This window comes from Rhinopithecus bieti, unplaced genomic scaffold, assembly GCF_001698545.2.
Source record: "Rhinopithecus bieti isolate Rb0 unplaced genomic scaffold, ASM169854v2 scaffold_21412, whole genome shotgun sequence".
Classification (NCBI taxonomy): Eukaryota; Metazoa; Chordata; class Mammalia; order Primates; family Cercopithecidae; genus Rhinopithecus; species Rhinopithecus bieti.
The window spans coordinates 955,170-974,321 of NW_016811643.1; the positions used below are offsets into that span (position 1 = coordinate 955,170).

The following is a 19,152-nucleotide window of genomic DNA, read 5'->3' on the forward strand; positions in this document are numbered from 1 at the left end:
TGAAGAAAAAAAAAGGGCAGTATAATGACCCCCATGTACTCATTACCCAGCTTTAACCATTATCAATATGTGGCCAATGCATTGATGATTTTAAAGCAAGGCAAGAAAGACTAACATTGTACCACATCCTTTACCTTATTTAATCTTCACTATGTCCCGTAGAGTATGTGGTACTCCCACTTTCCCTAATTATAAATGAGAAGACCATCAACATGATAAAGTAAGTAAAAGCTCTGGGATTCTAACCCACATCCAACTGATTTCAGAGCTCAAGCTCTTTCCTATCTGTCATCTGAAGTAGAGCATGATTCCCAGTTGAAAACAGCTGTTGATCCATCTACAGTAACAGTACCTATTGGTGCTCTTGACCCTATTCAGGATGGTAGGCTTCTCTGCCTGCAGCCACTCTACTTCCAGAGGGTCACCAGAATCTAAGTCCACATAAATGCTCAACCTAGTCAGCTAAAGTAACTGTGCAGTCCAGTAATTTTCAAAGTATGGTTCCAGGCCAGTGGCAAGTTGTTAGAAAATGCAGACTCTTAGGGCCCATGTTCAGCCTGCTGAATCAGAGACTCTGGGTGGGGCCCAGCAATTTATGTTTCTGTTTTTTTAAGCAGACTTTAGAGCAGTTTTAATTCCACAGCAAAATTCAACAGAAAGTACAGAGATTTCCCTTACACTCCCTTCCCCTACATACAATTCCTTCCACTATCAACATCCCCCATCAGAGTGGCACATTTGTTACAATTGATGAACATACATTGACACCATCATCATCACCCCAAATTCATAGTTTACATTAGGGTTCATTCTTTGTATTGTACATTATCAGTTTAGACAAATGTATAATGACATGTATCCACCATTGTAGTATACGGAATAGCCTCACTGCCCTGAAACAATCTGTGCTTTTATAAGCTCTGCAGTGATTCTTAGGCATACTTAAAGTTGAGAACATCTGGTTTAGTTAGACCTTAGAAAATGGAAGGCAGCTCATATCTGAAGGATCTTCCTTACTCTTAAAGGCTTACAGAGTTTTTTTGCCTACCCAGAAAAGAAGAGAGGGCAGGACTGAAATACATTTGTTTTGTGCTTGTGAACTGTTAAGATAGTAAAAACTAGGATTTATTACTATTAAGTAGAGATTTACCTTTTTTAAAAGAATGGTTCAAATCCTCTGTTGGAAGTAAATCTTTTTCATATAAGTAGTTAGGTACTACTAGTGCACCAAGTTGCCATTTTTTAACTCTTTTATGTTAAATAATGCACATCTGTATAATTCTGATTGATATTCTGCCAACGTAAGTGAAGAAAGATGGTTCTACATCAAATTCAAAACTATCAACAAAAGTTCAGTATATCTAATCAACCTCCTTTTGTTACGGGATCTTTGAGGTACCAGTTTTTCTGGCTAGAAACCTCTGTGGCCATGGCACCTTTGCCCGAGTTCTTGTCCTGTGTCCAGGAAGTATGAGGTAGGCAGACAAGTGAAGGGTAAAGAAGAGTTTTATTTATTGTTAGAACAGCTCAGAGGAGTGGATAGCTCCTCCCTGTAGGCATATCGTCCCTTGGAGTGTCAGGTCTCAGCAGACAGGTAGCCCTGGAGAGGGTGGCTTTTCTCCACAGGCAAGTCATTCGGATGTCTCTGCAGGTCTCTGAAGCTCTCAGCAGACAGAGTAGCTCCTCTCTGCTGGCAGGTTGTCTCTGCAGCTTTCAATGGAGAGAGTGCTCCTCTCTGCAGCTGGCCGTCCCATCGTCTCCAGCTATTAGCAGAGAGAATACTCCTCTCTGCAACTGCTAGTCCCATCCTCTCTCTGCCCTCTTCTTCCTCTGGCCATCCTCTGCCCTGCTCTGGCTGAGCCCAGGGCTTTTATGGACCTCAGAATGGGGGAAGTGTGTCCGGATTGGTCTATGGGCAGCCATGGGAAGGCCCAGAAGAGGAGCCACCAGTCCCCACTCTGGTCTGCCGGACTGGCAATCCAACCCCCAGTCTTCAGGCCCTCCCTGGCCTGAAGGTGGGACCTTACTGGGAACCCACCCTCTTCTGCCCAGGACTCTGCCTCCCGCTGCTATTCAAGGCCCTGGGGCTCAGTCCCAACCCTGCTAATTGGAGTGGGCTCCAGGAGAAGAGAGAGGCCAGGCAGCAGGAACAGACATCCCCAAGCCAGCAAGGAACAGGAGCAGGGGACCCTTCCCGGCCCTCCTCTGGGAGCACAGGGAAGCTTGGATCCACAGCTGCAGTTTGGGCAGCTGTAGCCCCTCTCAGGAGGGTGGAGCTCCTGCCTGCTCCGTAGACCAGGAGGCCAGGGTCTGCAGCTGCAGTTTGGGCAACTGCAGTGGTACCTGGGGAGCTCCCATCCCAACTCAGAAGGAGTAGGGCTCCGGAGCCACTGGCTCCATGGAGTGTGCAGCCCCAGCAGTACTTCCCTGCTGTAGCCAGCATGATGGCAGCAGCCACTGCCATCACTTTGGTAAGGCTTTGGCAGCCATTTCGATAATCGTGTCTACTGGTGGACCCTGGGATACATGCTTCAGTTATTATCTCATGATGAAATAATATATGTTTTATTGCTGAAGTGAAATATACTATAACAACAAATTACTTCTTAAATGTCTTTATAAAGTGTTTAGAAATTTATTTATTTATTCATTTATTTATTTATTTATTTATTTTAAAGATAGGGTCCCGCTCTGTTGCCCAGACTGGGGTGCAATGGCACGATCATAGATCACTGCAGATTCAAACTCTTGGGCTCAAACAGCCTTCCTGCCTCAGCCTCCCAAGTAGCTGAGATCATAGGCACATGTCACCGTACCCAGCTAGAATTTTTTAAGTAGGATTTAAGAAGCTGAGTGAAAGTATAGTTCCTGATTTGTGATATACTTCTATCAAAATTAATAGTACATTGCCTTTAGTGAGAAATATCTATAATCAGAAATAATCCTGATTATAGTAAGATCAAAAACAGAAGTACCAGCAGAACTTTGGTACTTTTTCAACTTTTTTCCTCCCTCTCACTCAGACCCATACAGCTAGCACAGAGCCTGGGCACAGTGGATACTGTTTATGTTTTACTGAGATAATAGAAACTGTGTGGGTATTTGGTTCACCTTAAAATTCAAGCCTTATTTTATTTATTTATTTTTTTTTTTTTGAGCTCATGATGCCTGTATTACCATTTGCTGTACTCAAATAAAATACTCCAATGGTTTCCTGCCAAAGCATAATCATGTTATGATTGTCCACCAAGACCATTTCTAAGGCAGAAACCTTATATCAGAAGATGTTATATGTTTCTTTTTCTAAACAAGTTCAGGAAAAGTATGTCCTGATATAGGAAATTTATTCAGACTTAACACCAGCAGTGTCTCTGGTGATGTTACATAATTACATGGAAATCATAGTAAAAATATTTGCAGTGCCTAAATTTGAAGTGCTCCGTGGTGTCATCTAGTGGTGTAAGCATTATAGAAGGTGCAGCTTTATTACTTAGTGCTTTTGGCACAGAATTTGTGTATTTAAAAAAAAACATAGTAAAAGTTTAATGGAACAGCCAAACATAAGATACAACGGAAGACTTCCATTGAGGATTCTTAGATATAATACCAACACAGAAGCAACAAAAGAAAAATAGCTGGGCCAGGCGTGGTGGCTCACGTCTGTAATCCCAGCACTTTGGGAGGCCAAGGTGGGCGGATCACGAGGTCAGGAGATCGAGACTATCCTGGCTAACACGGTGAAACCCCATCTCTACTAAAATACAAAATACAAAAAAAAAAAAAAAACCAACAGCCAGGCATGGTGGCAGGCACCTGGAGTCCCAGCTACTCAGGAGACTGAGGCAGGAGAATGGTGTGAACCCGGGAGGCAGAGCTTGCAGTGAGCCGAGCGCCACTGCACTCTAGCCTGGGGGACAGAACAAGACTGTCTCAAGAAAAGAAAAAAAAAAGAAAAATAGCTAAGTTAGCCTGCATCAAAATTTAAAACTTATAAGCCGGATGCAGCGGTGAGTGCCTATGGTCCCAGCTATTTGGGAGGCTGAGACAGATGGATTACTGGAGCCCAGAAGTTTGAGTCCAGCCTTGGAAACATGAAAAGACCTTATCTCATTTTTTTTAAAGTAAAACTTTTGTACATCAAAAGAAACTTTCAAGAAAGTGAAAAGACAGCCCACAAAATGGGAGAAAATATTTGCAAATAATACATGTTGTAAGAATCTAGTATCCAGAATATGTAAAGGAGTCTTACAACCCAACAACAAAAAGACAACCTTATTTATTTATTTATTTATTTGTTTGTTTGTTTGTTTGTTTGTCGAGACTGAGTCTTGCTCTGTCACCCACAGCTGGAGTTCAGTGGCACAAACTCGGCTTACTGCAACCTCCGCCTCCCGGGTTCAAGCAGCTCTCCTGCCTCAGCCTCCCGAGAAGCTGGCACTACAGGCACCCGCCACCACACCTGGCTAATTCTTTTGTATTTTTAGTAGAGACGGGGTTTCACCGTGTTCACCAGGATGGTCTCGATCTCCTGACCTTGTGATTCGCCTGCCTCGGCCTCCTAAAGTGCTGGGATTACAGGCATGAGCCACCGTGCCCGGCCCCGCTTTTCCTTTTTTAATATTTCTATTGTGTTTTTTCTGTCACTGCTGTTTAGTAAATATACATATACTAATGTGTAATCCTACCAATAATGATGGGGGGAAACAGAGGAAATTATTATAAAGTGTCTACTCTTTTCCAGGCACTGTACCTGCATCCTTTCACATTTATTATTTCACTTAACTCCTACACCTAAGCAGATGAGCAAAGATCAGAACCCACGCATTTTGTCTCTAAGTTATGTCCTGTTTTCCCACAGCTTTACCAATATTGGATCTTACCTCTTTTAGTTCCTGTTTATTAGAGAGATTCAACATTTTCTCAAGTGATTGTTAACTGTTCATATTTACTTACAATCTGTATCTTTTGTTCATTTATTATTAATAATAGATTTTAAACTGAACATACCTACTTTTCTCATAGACAGAAGGTATCATGTGTCAAAGCTTTACTATAATTTTTTTTGCTTTTATTTACTCCTCTATTACAGGCTCTTGATGGAAATGTGTATGATCATCTCAAGGATTATTTAATAGCCTTCAGCCGTACTGAGCTAGAAACATGTCAAGCTGTGCAGAACACGTTCCAGTTTTTATTAGAAAACTCCAGCAAGGTAAGTTACCTTTAGTGCAATGTGTAGTGTTACCCAACTTAGGAGCTAAAGTATTTCTGCATACAAAGAAAATGAAGGTACCAGTGATATTAGGAGAATGCATTAACAGACAAATTGCCTGGTAACAGCATTCCTTCTAACAAAGTTGGAGGAGATTCTGTTCTCCTTGGTGATGAGTTGGTGAAGATGGCACCAAGGGCAAAAAGAGAGGTGATGATACAAGGTAGCTTAGAACATTGGCCCATTGCCATGTGCATTGACTTTGAGAAGGGTTTAAACGTTTTTTTTTATTTTTTTATTTATTTATTTTTTTTTGAGACGGAGTCTCGCTCTGTCACCCGGACTGGAGTACAGTGGCCGGATCTCAGCTCACTGCAAGCTCCGCCTCCCGGGTTTACACCATTCTCCTGCCTCAGCCTCCCAAGTAGCCGGGACTACAGGCGCCAGCCACCTCGCCCGGCTAGCTTTTGTATTTTTTAGTAGAGACGGGGTTTCACTGTGTTAGCCAGGATGGTCTCGAACTCCTGACCTCGTGATCCGCCCGTCTCAGCCTCCCAAAGTGCTGAGATTACAGGCTTGAGCCACCGCGCCCGGCCGTTTAAACGTTTTATATTCTGCTCAAAGTTTAAATGCACTCTGCTCACATGGGGGAAACAACAGGTCATGTGTCAGTACAAAGAGTATTAAAAGAGCACAAAGGGAAAAGGAGCGTTTTGTAATTGTTATAAAAACAATGTCTTGGTTTGTTCTTTTTTTTTTTTTTTCAAATTAAGCCCTATTATCTATATGCTGTAATTCCTTGATAGCAGTCTTTTCATTTAAAAGTGTTGAGATCCATCAAGTTTGCTGACATGTCACATTGTATGCAGAGAAAATAAATGTAATGACTTTTCTTCAAGATTTGATAGATTAAAATGTTTTGCAGTTGTGAAACTATCCATTGGAAGATAAATTGTTCCTGTGGTTAGTAAATGTTTTTTATCTGACAAATTAAATGCACAATAAATGTTTCCTGACTAAAGGAATGCATTTTTTAAAAATATGCATTTCATAGCTGCTACTTTAAAAGATCCAGTTCAGTTCTTTTTTTTTTTTTTTGTCAGGGAGAGTGAGGACTGGCTAATACTTTTAGGAGAGGGATCAGGATATCCATTTTCACATGACAGTGTCCAAAGACAGGAAGGAAAAGCACAGACTCTTCATCCTGAATGCCTCTTGTGTATATATTCTTGTTTTCACTGTACCAGAGCTCTCAATTCTGTGTTTAGAAAAGTTTTAAAAATGCTAGGTTGATATGGAAATACAAAAATCATTACCTTGGTGCTTTGAAGTCCTGTCATATATCTGTTTTCTTATATTGTTACCCCCCAAAATCTAAGAAAAAAAAGGAAAATGTAAAATGTTAATTGAAGAATCTATATATAGTATGTATGTAAGTATTTACTGTATAATTTGTTTGATTTTAATGCATATATATTTGAATTCTTCAGAAAAGAATGTTGGGGAAAAGTCTATGAAAACATCTTATCTTTGTTCCCTCTATAAAGTGGTTGATTTTTGACTAGTGAACAATTTTGTTATTGTTGTTATTGTTGTTATTTTTAGTAGAGACAAGGTTTCACCATATTGGTCAGGCTGGTTTTGAAGTCCTGGCCTCAATTGGTCCACCCTCCTCACCTCCCAAAGTGCTGGGATTACAGGCATGAGCCACCATGCCTAGCCGTGATTAAATTTTTTATATTTATTTGTCCATTTAGGTTTTCTGTTTCTTTTTCACTATATTTGGGTAACTTACATTTTCCTAGACCATTATCCATTTCATTAAAATGTCCAATTTTCCTAGACAATTGTCCATTTCATTTATCAGATTTGATGTCATAAACTTGTTTGCTTCTAGAACTGTCTCTTTTTGTTTTTAATATTGTTTATGCTGTCCGTCTTATTTTGATCAGACTCACTGGTCTATTTTATTAATCTTTGCCAAGAACCAGATAAAATGACCTTTATTCTGCTTCTCAGTGTTGTTTCTATTTCCTTAATTTTTGCCTTTATATTCATTATTTCTTTCTACTTTCTTACAGTTTATGTTATTGTTCTTTCTCAATCTTCTTTTTCTATTTAGATCCTATATTTTAGCCTTTCTTGTTTTAAGTAAATTTGTTTAAAGCTTAAAAAAAAAGTGCTTTTCTGCTTGAACTGCATTCTGTGATATGTAGGGCTTTTGTTATTATTTCTGTTTTTTTCTCCTTATTAACCCATGATTATTTAGAAATGAGTTTTGCAGTTTCCATTCAGTTGGAATATGTGGTAGGGTGACATTTTATTTCTAATTTTATTATAAATTGTATTTTAATCCAATTACATTTATTCTAATTTTATCAAAGAGGTTATCTTCTAGCAAAATTCTTTGAAATGTTTTTTTCCAAGAATAAGTTGGACTGGATACACTACCCTTAGTTTATAAAACAGGAAACATAGTCATAACAGATAGCTAATATTTTACACACACTTAACAATTTAAGACTTTTAGCATGGGGTATATTTTGAATCCCATGAGGTTGCCATTACCATGTTCATTTTATATGGAGGAAATTGGACTCAGAAGTTTATGTGGCTTGGCCTGAGGTTACACACTCACACATAGTGCTTTCCATGCTCTTCTACTATATTCTCTTTAGCTTGTATTATTTTAATAGAAAATGAATTAAGAATTTATGAACTAGTTTGGACACATAAAGAGATAAACTTTCATTTTCTGCATTCACTCATATAAGTGTCTCACTCCCCAGAAATGAGAAATAAATGAGATGCTCTTACATTTAAGTTGAAAGTGGTAGGAATAAAAATTTAATAAGAATAATGTGTCTAGGAGATGTGCCCTTTTGTTCTGACTTGTACCGGAGGAGGCCTACAAGTTTTATGCCATGTGCTTTTCTGTTATGAATAGCTTGTTATGCTACTCTTGCTATGCTGCTGAAAGCAACCTAAAGGGAAGTTTGACACTTTTTAGATTTTTTTATTTTATATCATTATTACCTTGTTCAAAATGTGACATATTCCCAAAGATATTTTGGTGGTAATTCATCCAACATACTGTAAATGTTAAAGTGCTTTCTATATTATTCATCCCCTAAATGGGAACAGATGGCCCTAGGAGCTTTTGTTAAACTTTAATTATTTATGAAGCTTGCTTTTCTTCTTAATATTTTATGAAATGCTTTGTATATGTAACTGAAGCAGATGTTGTCATAGGTATTTTCTCTAGGATAGTAACTCCAAAGATAGCTCTACTGGCCTTTATAATCTTTTGTGTGTGCTTGCTTTTGTCTCGATAAGGAAACCAATTAATAACAAAGTTCATTTAAGAATTCAGAAAATAAATTTTAAAAAAGAATTCAGAAAATAACAATTTTCTGAAAATTGTTATTTTCAGAAACAATTTTATTTATTCTACATTTATTTGAAAATTAAATTGTCTAATGTTACTGTTCTTAATACTTTGAAGTCTAACCCAAAAAAAGTAGACAAAAAGAAGGAAAAAACTTCATGATCATTTCAATAGACACAGAAAAAGACTTGACAAAATTCAGTACTTTTTTGGGATAAGCACTCAGCAAACTGGAATAGAAGGGAACTTATATAACAGGATAGCATTTGCGAAAACCCCACAACCAATATCGTATTCAATAATGAAAGACTGAAAGTTTCCCCTACTGGTATCAGGAACAAGACAAGGATACCCATTTTCACCACTGCTATTAACCATTGTACTGGAAGTCCTAGCCAGAGCAATTCAGTGAGAAAAAGAAATAAAAGGCATCCAAATTGAAAAAGAAGAATTAAAATTACCTCTCTTTGCAGATGACATGATTATATTTATAAACTCTCAGAGAATCCATTAAAAAAACACTAATAGACTTAATACACTTAGCAACATACAAGATAAAAACACAAAAATCAGTTGCATCTCTATATTCCATCAATGAATGATCCAAAAAGAAAGTTAAGAAAATAATTCCAACTACAATAATACTCAAATAATATACTGTCTAGGAATAAATTTAACCAAAGGAGTTAAAGACCTGTACATTGAAAACTATAAAACATTGCTGAAAGAAATAAAAGATATAAATGCATATAATAAATGTTCATGGATTGGGAGATTTTATGTTGCTAATATTGTAATATTCCCCAAAATGATCTACAGATTCAATGTAGTCCCTATCAAAATTCCATTGGCCTTTTTTGCAGAAATGGAAAAGCCAGTCCTCAATTTTTTTTTTTTTTTTTTAATTTGAGACAGGGTCTCACTGTGTCACCCAGGCTAGACACGAGCTCAGCTCACTGCAACCTCCAGGACCTCCTGGGTTCAAGCGATTCTCCTGCCTCAGCCTCCCAAGTAGCTAGAATTACAGGCATATGTGACCACGCCTGGCTAATTTTTTTGTATTTTTAGTCAAGATGGGGTTTCATCGTGTTAGCCAGGCTGGTCTTGAACTCCTGATGTCAAGTGATCCGCCCACCTTGGTCTGCCAAAGTGCTGGGATTACAGGCGTGAGCCACTGCACCCAGCCCAATCCTCAAATTAATATGGAACTACAAGGGACCATGAATAGTCTAAACAATGTTGAAAAGGAAAAATAAAGTTGGGAGGACTCACGCTTCCCAATTTCATAACTTACTATAAAGTTACAGTAGTAAAGATAGTGTGATATGGACATAAGTATAGATATATAGACCAATGAAATAGAATTGAGAGTTCAGAAATAAACCTGAACATCTATGGTCAATTGATTTGCAACAAAGGTGCCATGACTATTCAGTAGAGAAAGAATATTCTCTTCAGAAAAAGGTTTTGGGACTGCTGGATAGCCACATGCAAAAGAATGAAGTTCAGGCCAGGCGTGGTGGCTCACACCTGTAATCCCAACACTTTGAGAGGCCGAGGTGGGTGGATCATGAGATCAGGAGTTCGAGACCAGCCTGGCCAATATGGTGAAACCCCGTCTCTACTAAAAATACAAAAATTGGCTGGGCGTGGTGGTGGGCACCTGTAGTCCCAGCTGCTTGGGAGGCTGAGGCAGGAGAATCACTTGAACCCAAAAGGTGGAGGTTGCAGTGAGCTGAGATCGTACCACTGCACTCCAGCCTGGGCGACAGAGCAAGACTGTTTCAAAAAAAAAAAAAAAAATGAAGTTCAATGAAGTTGTGAACCCTTACCTCACAAAATTAACTCAAAATGGATCAATGATCTAACCTATAAGAGAAGACATAGAGGTAGATCTTTATGACCTTGATTTGGCAGTGCGTTCTCAGATTTGACATTGAAAGCACAAGTAACAAAAGAAAACATTGATAATTAGACTGTATCAAATTAAAATCCTTTTGTGCATCAAAGGATATTATTAAGAATGTGAAATCAACCCAAATGATGAGAGAAGATATTTGCACATCACCTGTCTGATAAAAATTTCATATTCAGAATATACAAAGAACTCTTACAAGTCAACATCAGAGAGAACCCAATTTAAAAGTGAACAAAGGAAGCTGGGCACAGTGGCTGATGCTTGTAATCCCAATACTTTGGAAGGCCAAGGTGGGGGGATTGCTTGAGGTAAGGAGTTCAAGAGCAGCCTAGGCAACATAGCAAGACCCTATCTCTACAAAAAAATTTTAAAAATTAGCCAGGCATGGTGGTGCATACCTGTTGTCCCCGCTACTCGGGAGGCCAAGGTGGAAGAATTACTTGAGCCCAGGAATTGGAGGCTACAGCAGGCTATGATCATGCTACTATACTCCAGCCTGGGCGACAGTGCGAGACCTTGTCTCTTTAAAAAACAACAAAAAACAAAAGTTGTGTACCAAAAGGCCAATGAAATGAAAAGCTAGTTTTTTTAAAAGATTAACAAAATTGATAAACCTTTTTTTCCCTTTAATTTTAATTTCAGGGGTACATGTGCAGGATGTGCAGATTACTAGGTAAACTTGTGTCATGGAGGGTTTGGTACACATTATTTCATCACCCACATATTAAGCCTAGCACCCATTAGTTATTTTTCCTGATTCTCTCCCTCCTCTCACCCTCCACCCTCCACCCTCTGGTAGGCCCCAGTGTGCATTGTTCCCATGTGTTCTCATAATTTAGCTCCCACTTATAAATGAGAACATGTGGTATTTGCTTTTCTGTTTCTACATTAGTTTGCTAAGGATAATGGCCTTCAGCTCCATTTATGTTCCTGCAAAAGACATGATCTCATTCTTTTTTTATGGCTGCATAGTGTTCTGTGGTGTATATGTACCACATTTTCTTTTCTTTTCTTTTCTTTTCTTTTCTTTTTTTTTTGTTTTTTGCTTTTTGTTTTTGAGGCAGAGTCTTGCTCTGTCACCCAGGCTGGAGTGCAATGGCATGATCTTGGCTCAGTGCAACCTCCGCCTCCCAGGTTCAAGCGATTCTCCTGCCTCAGCCTCCCAAGTAGCTGGGATTATAGGCGCCCACCACTGCACCCGGCTAATTTTTGTATTTTTGTAGAGATGGGGTTTTGCCTTGTTGGCCAGGCTGGTTTCAAACTCCTGACCTCAGGTTATCCGCCCACCTTGACCAAAGTGCTGGGATTACAGGCATGAGCCACCACGCCCGGCCATGTACCACCACGCCCGGCCATGTACCACATTTTCTATATCCAGTCTATCATTGGCGGGCATTTAGGTTTATTCCATGTCTCTGCTATTGTGAATGGTGCTGCAGTGAACATAAGCAGGCATATGTCTTTATAACAGAACAATTTATATTCCTTTGGGGATATACTCAGTAATGGAATTGCTGGGTCAAATGGTTTTTCTGTCTCTAGGTCTTTGAGGAATTGCCACCTTGTCTTCCACGAAGGTTGAACTAATTTACACTCCCACCAACAGTGCAAAAGTGTTCCTTTTTCTCCACAACTTTGACAGCATCCCTTGTTTTTTAATTTTTTATTAATGGCCATTCTTATTGGTGTGAGATGGTATCTCATTGTGGTTTTGATTTGCATTTCTGTAATGATCAGTGATGTTGAGTTTTTTTCATATGATTGCTGGCTGTATGTATGTCTTATTTTCAAAAGTGTCTGTTCATGTCCTTTGCCCACTTTTTCATGTCCTTTGCCCACTTTTGAATGTCCTTTCTTGTAAACTTGTTTAAGTTCCTTATAGATGCTGGGTATTAGACCTTTGTCAGATGCTTAGTTTGAAAAAAAAAAAAATTCCCATTCTGTAGGATGCGTTTTTACTCTGTTAATAGTTTATTTTGCTGTGCAGAAGCTCTTAAGTTTTATTAGATCCCATTTGTCAATTTTTGCTTCTGCTGCAATTGCTTTAGGCATCTTCATCATGAAATCTTTGCCCATGCCTATGTCCTGAATGGTATTGCCTAGGTTTTCCTCTAGGGTTTTTATAGTTTTGGGTTTTACATTTAAGTCTTTAGTCCATCTTGAGTTAACTTTTGTATGTGGTGTAAGGAAGGGGTCCAGTTTCAATTTTCTGCATATGGCTAGCCAGTTATCCCAGCACCATTTATTAAATAGGGAATCCTTTCCCCATTGCTTTTTGTCAGGTTTGTTGAAGATTAGGTGGTTTTAGGGGTGCAGTCTTATTTCTGCGTTCTCTGTTCTGTTTCATTGGTCTATGTGTCTGATCTTATACTAGTACCATGCTGTTTGGTTGCTGTGGCCCTGTGTTATAGTTTGAAGTTGAGTAGTGTGATGCCTCTAGCTTTGTTCTTTTTGCTTAGGAGTGCCTTGGCTATATTTAGACTCTTTTTTGGTTTCATATGAATTTTAAAATAGTTTTTTCTAGTTCTGCAAAGAATGTCGATGGTAGTTTAATGGGAATAGCATTAAACACCTGTAATCCCAGCACTTTGGGAGGCCATGGTGGACAGATCACTTGAGGTCAGGAGTTCAAGATCAGCCTGGCCAACATGGTGAAACCCCATCTCTACTAAAAATACAAAAATTAGTCGGGCGTGGTGGTGGCACATGCCTGTAGTCCCAGCTACTCAGGAGACTGAGGCAGGAGAATCACTTGAACCCAGGAAGCGCAGGTTGCAGCGAGCTGAGATTGTGCCACTGCACTCTAGCCTGGGTAACAGAGTGAGACTCCTTCTGAAATAAATAAATAAATAAATAAATAAATAAATAAATAAATAAATAAATAGCTTAGGGCAGTATGGCCATTTTTATGATATTGATTCTTCCTATCCATGAGCATAGAATGTTTTTTCATGAAAACATGAAAACACATAGACATTTCAATGTCTATGAAAACATTGTTTGTATGATCTCTAATTTATTTGAGCAGCAGTGATTTGTAGTTCTCCTTTTAGAGGTCCTTCACTTCCCTCGTTAGCTGTATTTCTAGGTTTTTGTTTTTTGGGTTTGTTTGTTTGTTTGTTTGTTTGTCAGTTGTGAAAGGGAGTCCATTCGTGATTTGGCTCTCGTTTTGACTGTTGAAAATCAGCAAACCTTTAGCCAGACTAGTGAGGAAAAAAAGAGAGAATAACCAAATAAATAAAATCAGAAGTGAAAAAGGAGATATTACAACCAATACCATAGAAATTCAGAGGATCATTAGAGGCTACTATGAACAATACATGCCAATAAATTGGAAAACTCAGAAGAAATGGATAAATAGGGCTGGGTGCGATGGCTCACACATGTAGTCACAGCACTTTAGGAGGCCAAGGTGGGTGGATCACTTGAGGCCAGGAGTTTGAGATCAGCCTGGCCAACATGGCAAAACCCTGTCTCTACTATACAAAACTTATCCGAGTGTAGTGGCACATGCCTGAAATCACAGCTGCTCAGGAGGCTGAGGTGTGAGAATCATTTGATCCAGGAAGGCAGAGGTTGCAGTGAGCCAAGATTGCACTGCTGCCCTTTATCCTGGGCAACAGACCAAGACTCTGTCTCAAAAGAAAAAAAAAAAAAAAAAAAAAGGATAAATTATTGGATGCATGCAACTTACCAATGTGGTTTGGATTTGTGTCCCCACCCAAATCTCATCAAATTATAATAATCCCCAATGTTGGAGGAGGGGCCAGTGGGAGGTAATTGGATCACAGGGGTGGACTTCCCCCTTGCTGTTCTCTTGGTAGTGAGTGAGTCCTCACGAGATCTGGTTGTTTAAAAGTGTGTAGCACCTCCCCCTTCTCTCTTTTCCTCCTGCTCCTGCCATGTAAGACGAAGCTGCTTCCCTTTTGCCTTCTGCCATAATTGTAAGTTTCCGGAAGCCTCCGCAGCCATGCTTCCTTTACAGCCTGCAGAACCATGGGTCAATTAAACTGCTTTTCTTTATAAATTACCCAGTCTCAGGTAGTTCATTATAGCATTGTGAGAATGGACTAATATACCTACCAAGATCGAGCAATGAAGAAATTCAAAACCTGAAGAGACGAAAAAACAAGTAACAAAATCAAAGCTGTAATAGAAAGTCTCTGAGCGAGGAAAAGCCTGGGACTGGGTGGCTTTGTGGCAAAATTTTACCAAATATTTAAAGAAGAACTAATACCAATTTTACTCAAACAATTCCAAAAAATAGAGGAGGAGGGAATACTTCCCATCTCATTCTCTGAGGCCAGCATTACCCTGATACTAACATCAGACAAAGACACATCAAATAATAAAACCAAGCCAGTATCCCTGATGAGCATTAATGCAAAAATCCTCAACAAAATACTAGCAAACTGAATTCAACAACGCATTAAAAAGATTATTCATTATGACCAAGTGGAATGTATCCCAAGAATGCAAGGATGGTTCAGTATACACGCATCACTCTGCATGGTATATCGTTTCAACAGAATGAAGGGCAAAAACTGTATGATCATTTCAATTGATGCTGAAAAAGCATTTGATAAAATTTAACATTCCCTTATGATAAAACCCTTCAATAAGTTGGGTATAGAGGGAACATATCTCAACACAATAAAAGCCATGTATAGCAGACCCATGATGAATATCATACTGAATGGAGAAAAACTGAATGCCTTTCCTCTAAGATCTGGAACATGACAAGGATGCCCACTTTTACCACTGTTGTTCAGCATAATACTAGAAGTCCTAGCTACGGCAGTCAGATGAAAGAAAGAAAGAGCATCCAAAGTGGAAAGGAGGAAGTCAAATTATTCTTTGCAGATGATATAGGCTTATATTTTGAAAAACCTGAAGACTCCACCAAAATATTCAAACTGATAAACACTTTTAGTAAAGTTGCAGGATACAAAATCAACATTCAAAAATCAGTAGCATTTCTATATGCCAGCAGCAAGATTCTGAAAAATAAATCAAGAAAGTAATGTCATTTACAATAGCTACAAATACATTAAAATACATAGGAATTAACCAAAGAAGTGAAAGATCTCTTACAGTGACAGAAATTAGGAGGCTGAGACAGGAGAATCACTTGAATTCAAGAGATGGAGGTTGCAGTGAGCCAGGATCATGCCACTACACTCCAGCCTAGGCAACAAAAGCGAAACAAAACTCCGTCAAAAAAAAAAAGGAAGGAAGGGTGTGGGGGAGGGAGGGAGGGAAGGAAGGAAGGAAGGAATAAATTGAAGAGGACACAAACAAATGGAAAGATACTCCATGTTGTTGGATTGGGAGAATCAATATTCTTAAAATGTCTATACAGCCCAAAGCAATCTACAGATTCAGTGCAGTCTCTATCAAAATACCAGTGGCATTCTTCATGGAAATAGAAAAAAAATCCTAAAATTTTATAGAACCACAAAAGACCCAGAATAACCAGAGCTTTCCAGCTATCCTGAACAAAAGAACAAAACTGAAGGAATCCTATTGTGTGACTTCTAATTATACTACAAAGCTATAGTAACCAAAACAGCATGGTACTGGCATAAAAGCAAATACCAGTGGAACAGAATAGAGAACCCAGAGTCAAATCCACCCATCTGCAGTGAACTCATTTTTGACAAAGTTGCCAAGACCATACATTGGAGAAAGGACAATCACTTTAATAAATGATGCTGGAGAAACTGGATATTTATATTCATATGCAGAAGAATTAAGACCCCTATCTCTTGCCACATACAAAAATTAAATCAAAGTAGATTAAAGACTTAAATCTAAGACCTCAAACTATGAAACTACTAAAAGAAAACATTAGGAAACTCTCTAAGACATAGGACTAGGCAAAGATTTCTTGAGTAATACCCTGCAAACACAGGCAACCAAAGCAAAAATGGACAAGTGGGATCACATCAAGTTAAAAAGTTTCTGCACAGCAAAGGGTCAACAAAGTGAAGCAACAACCCACAGAATGGGAGGAAATATTTGCAAAATATCCATCTAACAAAGGATTAATAATGAAAATATATAAGGAGCTCAAATAACTCTATAGGAAAAAATTTAATAATTCAATTTAAAAATAGGCAAAAGATCTGAATAGACATTTCTCAAAAAAAGACATATAAATAGCAGACAGGGCAAGGTACAACGGCTCATGCCTGTAATCCCACACTGTGGGATGCCAAGGTGGACGGATTGCTTGAGCCCAGGAGTTAGAGACCAGCCTGGACAACATGGTGAAAACCCATCTCTACAAAAAATACAAAACTATAGCAGGGCATGTGGCATATGTCTGTAGGAGGCTGATGTGGGAGGATCTCTTCAGCCAGGGAGGCAGAGGGTGCAGTGAGGTGAGATTGCGCCACTGCACTCTAGCCTGGGTGAGACCCTGTCTCAAAAAATAATAATAAAAATAAATGGCAGACAGGCATATGAAAAGGTACTCAACATCATTGATCATCCGAGAAATGCAAATCAAAACTACAGTAAGATATTATATCACCCTAGTTCAAGTGGCTTTTATCCAAAAGACAGGCAGTAACACAGACGCTGGTGAGGATTTGGAGAAAAGGGAGCCCTTGTAAACTGTTGCTGGGAATGTAAATTAGTACAACCACTATGGAAAACAGTTTGGCAGTTCATCAACAACTAAAAATAGAACTTCCATATGATTCAGCAATCTCACTGCTAGGTGTACACCCAAAAGAAAGGAAATCAATATATCAAAGAGATATCTGCACTCTCATGTTGATTGCAGCACTATTCACAATAGCCAAGATTTGGAAGCAACCTAAGTGTCCATTAGCAGATGAACAGGTAAAGAAAATTTGGTATATATACACAATGGAGTATTATTCAGCCATGAAAAAGAATGAGATCCTGTCATTTACAACAACATAGATAAAACTAGAGGTCATTATGTTAAGTGAAATAAACTAGGCACAGAAAGACAAATTTCATGTGTTCTCACTTATTTGTGAAAGTTGAAAAAGTAAAACAAATTGAACTCATGGAGATAAAGAGTAGAAGGATGTTTACCAGAGTCTGGGAAGGGTAGTCAGGTGTGGGGGGAGCCAGGATGGTTAATGGGTACAAAAAATATAGTTAGATAGAATGAATAAGATCTAGTATTCGATGACACAATAAGGTGACCACATCAACAATAGTTTATTATACATTTAAAAATAACAAAACCGGCCGGGCACGGTGGCTCACGCCTATAATCCCAGAACTTTGGGAGGCCAAGGCGGTCATGAGGTCAAGAGATCGAGACCATCCTGGCTAACACGGTGAAACCCCATCTCTACTAGAAATACAAAAAATTAGCCAGGCACGGTGGCAGGCACCTGTAGTCCCAGCTACTCAGGAGGCTGAGGCAGGAGAATGGCGTGAACCCGGGAGTTGGAGCTTGCAGTGAACCGAGATCGCACCACTGCACTCCAGCCTGGGGGACAGAGTGAGACTCCATCTCAAAAAATAACAAAAACACATGATTATTTCAATAGATGTAGAAAAGAACTTCAACAAAATTCAACAGCCCTCCATGCTAAAAACTCTCAATAAACTAGATATTGATGGAACGTATCTCAAAATAATGAGAGCTATTTATGACAGACTCACAGCCAATATTATACTGAATGGGCAAAAACTGGAAGCATTCCCTTTGAAAACTGGCACAAGACAAGGATACCCACTCTCACCACTTGTATTCAACATAGTGTTGGAAGTTCTGGCTAGGGCAATCAGGCAAGAGAAAGAAATAAAGGGTAGTCAATTAGGAAAAGAGGGAGTCAAATTGTGTCTCTTTGCAGATGACATGATTATATATTTAGAAAACTCCATTGTCTCAGCCCAAAATCTCCTTAAGCTGATGAGCAACTTCAGCAAAGTCTCAGGATCCAAAATTAATGTGCAGAAATCACAGGCATTCCACCAATAATAGACAGACAGCCAAATCATAAGTGAACTCCCATTCACAATTACTACAAAGCAAATAAAACACCTAGGAATCCAACTTACAAGGGATGTGAAGGACCTCTTCAAGAACCACTGCTCAACGAAATAAAAGAGGACACAAACAAATGGAATCAATATCGTGAAAATGGCCATACTGCCCAAGGTAATTTATGGATTCATTGCTATCCCCTTCAAGCTACCACTGACTTTTTCACAGAATTGGAAAAAACTACTTTAAAGTTCATATGGAACCAAAAAAGAGCCTGCATAGCCAAGATAATCCTAAGCAAAAGAACAAAGCTGGAGGCATCGTGCTACCTGACTTCAAACTATACTACAAGGCTACAGTAACTAAAACAGCATGGTACTGGTACCAAAACAGATATGTAGACCAGTGGAACAGAAGAAAGGCCTCAGAAATAACACCACACACGTACAACCATCTGACCTTTGATAAACCTGACAAAAACAAGCAATGGAGAAAGGAATCCTTATTTAATAAATGGTGCTGGGAAAACTGGCTAGCTATTTGTAGAAAGCTTAAATTGGACCCCTTCCTTATACCTTATACAAAAATTAACTCAAGATGGATTAAAGACTTAAATCTAAGACCTAACACCATAAAAACCCTAGAAGAAAACC

The 19,152-nt window shown here is 38.9% G+C and overlaps 1 protein-coding gene across 1 annotated transcript in view; it reads left to right on the plus strand.

Annotated features, from left to right (window-relative positions):
* The window catches only part of FCHSD2 (FCH and double SH3 domains 2), a 320,741-nt gene that overhangs the window by 228,749 nt on the left and 72,840 nt on the right, over positions 1 to 19,152 (plus strand). Inside the window, exon 10 of the mRNA XM_017894322.1 lies at positions 5,090 to 5,212. Coding sequence (XP_017749811.1) covers positions 5,090 to 5,212 — 123 coding nt within the window. The remainder of the gene's footprint in view (positions 1 to 5,089; positions 5,213 to 19,152) is intronic.